The following is a 3,238-nucleotide window of genomic DNA, read 5'->3' on the forward strand; positions in this document are numbered from 1 at the left end:
CAGGGCAGGGCCAGGGCAAGACACAGCGCAGCGCTGGCGGCGTCCGGCGCTGCTCGGAGCCTGCCGGCCTTGGCAGCTCAGGCACACAATGAACCCCAATTGGCGGCGATATCCAGCACCTGCTGTTTCTCCCCTCGTACCCTGGATGCATTTGACAGTTCTCCATTTCCTCCCTCAGAGCTGCAAAGCAAAATCCCCGCCTGCCCCGTGCCCATCCCCGCCCCTTCCACCGCTCCAGCCTTGTCCCTCTTTCTCTCCCCTTTACTCTGCTCCACTTTCTCCTCCTCCTCTCCCTGCCAGCTCCCAGCAAAGACATTTCACCCCCTGGCACCAGCTGCCTCCTCTCACTCCAGGCACCTGCCCGTGAATCCAGAGCCGCCGTGGCAGCGGGTAATGGTGGGATAGGAGTGAATTATTGCAGGGATGATTGGGCTGGGCTGGGCCTGGCCAGGTGCCCGGTGCCAGCAAAACCGCTCTGTCCCTCTCCTGCTCACCCTGGGTGGGGAACAGAACACATCAGGAAGGGCTCGAGGGACTCGATAAAGGCAGCAACATATCACTCACCCATCATGTGTATAACAAGCCCAGAAGTTGAATTTATTATCAAGCAAATCACAGCAAGGGAACAAGAAGTATGAAAATTCTTATAACACACCTTCCCCACACTATTCTCTGCTTCGGGGGCTTCATCTTATTCCCAGTTCCCTCCCTCCCTCTATCCCACACAGTGGCACAGAGGGATGGGAATTACAATCAGGCCATGTTGCTGCTTCTCCCTCAGGGAAATAAATCCTTCTGCTTCAACCAAGGATTGCTCCCACAGCAGAGCAGTCAGATCCTTGGCAACAGACAGACAGAGAGACTATTCTTCACACCCAGGCGCCTGATGCCAAAAATGGGACTCCTCCTCAGCACTCCTCAGTAAGCTGTTCTTCCTCTTCCAAGGATAGTCCAAAAGTCTCACCTTCAGGCCATATTCTAATGATTTCCAAGAGTCCAGGAAAATCTGAATTTCCCATTCGAGCTTGCTGTGCAATGAGGGTGATTCACTCACTCCAACTAGCATGGCTGGCAGGATGGGTTGCAGAGACTTTTCCTTTGAACAGCCAGCCCAGCGCTGGCAGTGGGGATGAACAGGCACTGAGGTGACCCTGAGAGCAAGTGCAAGGCACAGGGTGCAGCTGAGAAAGGACAGCCCTGTGCCGGGCTGAGAGGGGAAGCTGGGACTGCCCAGTGTGGAGAAGCTCCTTTCTCCAGCCCCTGTTACAGGGGAGCTCGGGCCTTGCTGCAGAGATACGGCTGCGGATTCGAGCAGCTCTCACTCCTGAATTTCTCCTCAGCCAGGCACACACACTCGGAATTGCCCAGGACAGGAACCCTGCAGGGAGGAGCAGAGGCAGCGCTGGTTCGCAGGGGAACACGTTGTGCCCCTGTCCCCCCATGCCCTGCCCGGCTCCCCGGCACTCACCCGGAGCTGAAGCTGCTGCCGTCCCCCCACTGCAGGTGCTCGCCCCATCTGCGCAGCCCCACCCAGTAATCGCCGTTCCCGCGGAGGCGGAAGAGCAAATCCTGCCAAGGAGAGAGCAGTGGCAGCTGCCCCGGCCCCTCGGGGGGACACGGCCCCGGGGCTCCTTCCCTGCAAGGCCCCGGCACAGGGCTGCAGCCCCAGCCCCACCAGCACCCAGCCCGGCCCACCAGCACCCCCAGGCTCCCCTCAGCCACCCCACAGCGCCCGCAGCCCCTCACTCACCATTGCCTCATCCTTGACAATGGCCAGGGAGGCCCCGAGCTCGGAGCACCGCTCCTGAGCCTCATCCCAGGTGCCTTTATCCCTTGAGATGTAGTAGCAGTCTCCATTGTATCCAACCCAGCCAGAGGGACAGCCGAGAACCAACTGCAGAGTCGCAGGTGGATCTGGAACCTGTGGTGCTGCAGGGGGAAGAGGAGAAGGTGTGAGGATTGCCCTGTGCAGGGAGCAGGGACCCCGCTCTGCCCCGAGGGGCTGGGCCCAGCCTGCTGCCCCTCCCTTACCTGACTGCACAGCCAAGGCCACCGCCAACGCCAGCAGCAGCAACAGGAGCAGGATCAGCACCGAGACGAGCACGGGATGGCAGCTGAACCACTGGCCTGGAGCAGGAAAGAGCTGCTGGCTGCCAGAAGCACAGCCGGCCCTCCAAGCTGCTCCCCCAATGGGCGGGGAGCACAGGAGGGAGCTCTCAGCCTGTCTGCTCCTCCCTCAGCTGCAGCCAGAGAGCCAAGAGGCTGCACACAGGCAGGGACACAGCTGTGGGGACAGCCAGGGACACCGGGCTGGGGACAGGCTGCAGCAGGAGAGCTGCACAGCCTTGGGGGCAGCTGCGGCTGCCGCTTGCAGCCACTGCTGGGGCCGAGCGCAGCACGAGGCCTCTTCCACACATCGGGAAACAGCCACACACCTGCCAGCCCTGTCCTTGCCAGCTGACACTGGCCCTCCCTCGAGGCCACAGGCGTGGCCCTGCACTCACCCGGCAATTTTCTGAGGATGCTTCTGTGCCCATGGCCGGTTGCTGATGTGCCCTGAGGATCCAAGGGCTCCCTCACGCTGTCATCGCTGATGCAGATTCCATTCTCCACATTCTCCCTTGCTGCATGCTCACAGGTGGCATCCCCCTGCTTACGATAAGTGCCTTCTTGTGCCCCTGGCAAATGTGTCAGCCCAGCTGCTGGCTCCTTCTGGAGATGCAGTATCTCTTTCACAGGCCCATGGATGGAGCAGAATTCACTCCCCTCCAGCTCACAGCCTGCATATCTCTCCTTGAAACAAACAGCCCCTTGCTCCCGACACATCAGTAGTGCTGAAAAAGCCTTTCGGAGATCGGCCTCAGGAACAGCCGTACACTGACGTGGATGGCCCATTGAAAGGGACATGATAACAGCTCACGTCTGGTCCTTCGGTGCAGGACACCGAAACTCAGGAAGGCGCTGCCAGCTCAGTCCGCCGCTGTCCCCGCTGCCCGGACGATGTGGCAGCAACGGCGGGGACCAGCGCAGCCTGCGGGAGCTCCAGGTACATCCAGGCACTCAGCAGGATGCGGCGCTTTGTGCCTCCACTCGGCGCCTGCAGTGCTTTGGGCTCTGAGGCGCGTTCAAGTTCATGCCGAGCCAGCCCTGAGCCGGGCAGGGACACCTCCCGCCTGAGCAGCGGCGCCGAGCCCGGGGCGCCACGGCCCAAACTGTGCCGGGCACGGAGCAGCCACCT

The 3,238-nt window shown here is 61.2% G+C and overlaps 1 protein-coding gene across 3 annotated transcripts; it reads right to left on the bottom strand.

The window, feature by feature from the left end:
- Positions 1 to 237: 237 nt before the first annotated feature.
- On the bottom strand, positions 238 to 2,971 carry LOC306804935 (uncharacterized protein). 3 transcript variants are annotated; one of them, XR_013775072.1, is made up of 6 exons: positions 2,505 to 2,961; positions 2,032 to 2,127; positions 1,751 to 1,929; positions 1,469 to 1,569; positions 965 to 1,378; positions 238 to 495 (listed from the first exon to the last, which is right to left on the bottom strand). XR_013775072.1 is itself a non-coding variant. In XM_079312154.1 (5 exons), the coding sequence occupies exons 1-5, from the start codon at positions 2,905 to 2,907 to the stop codon at positions 1,264 to 1,266; spliced, it is 894 nt and encodes a 297-aa protein (XP_079168280.1). In that variant the 5' UTR covers positions 2,908 to 2,961; the 3' UTR covers positions 600 to 1,263. The 3 variants fall into 3 exon arrangements, 2 of the variants coding, with proteins under 2 accessions (XP_079168281.1, XP_079168280.1); XM_079312154.1 differs by lacking the exon at positions 238 to 495 and having other exon boundaries at positions 600 to 1,378; XM_079312155.1 differs by lacking the exons at positions 238 to 495; positions 1,469 to 1,569 and having other exon boundaries at positions 596 to 1,378; positions 2,505 to 2,971.
- Positions 2,972 to 3,238: the final 267 nt, after the last annotated feature.

This window comes from Erithacus rubecula (genome assembly GCF_903797595.1).
Source record: "Erithacus rubecula genome assembly, chromosome: 9".
Taxonomy (NCBI): Eukaryota; Metazoa; Chordata; class Aves; order Passeriformes; family Muscicapidae; genus Erithacus; species Erithacus rubecula.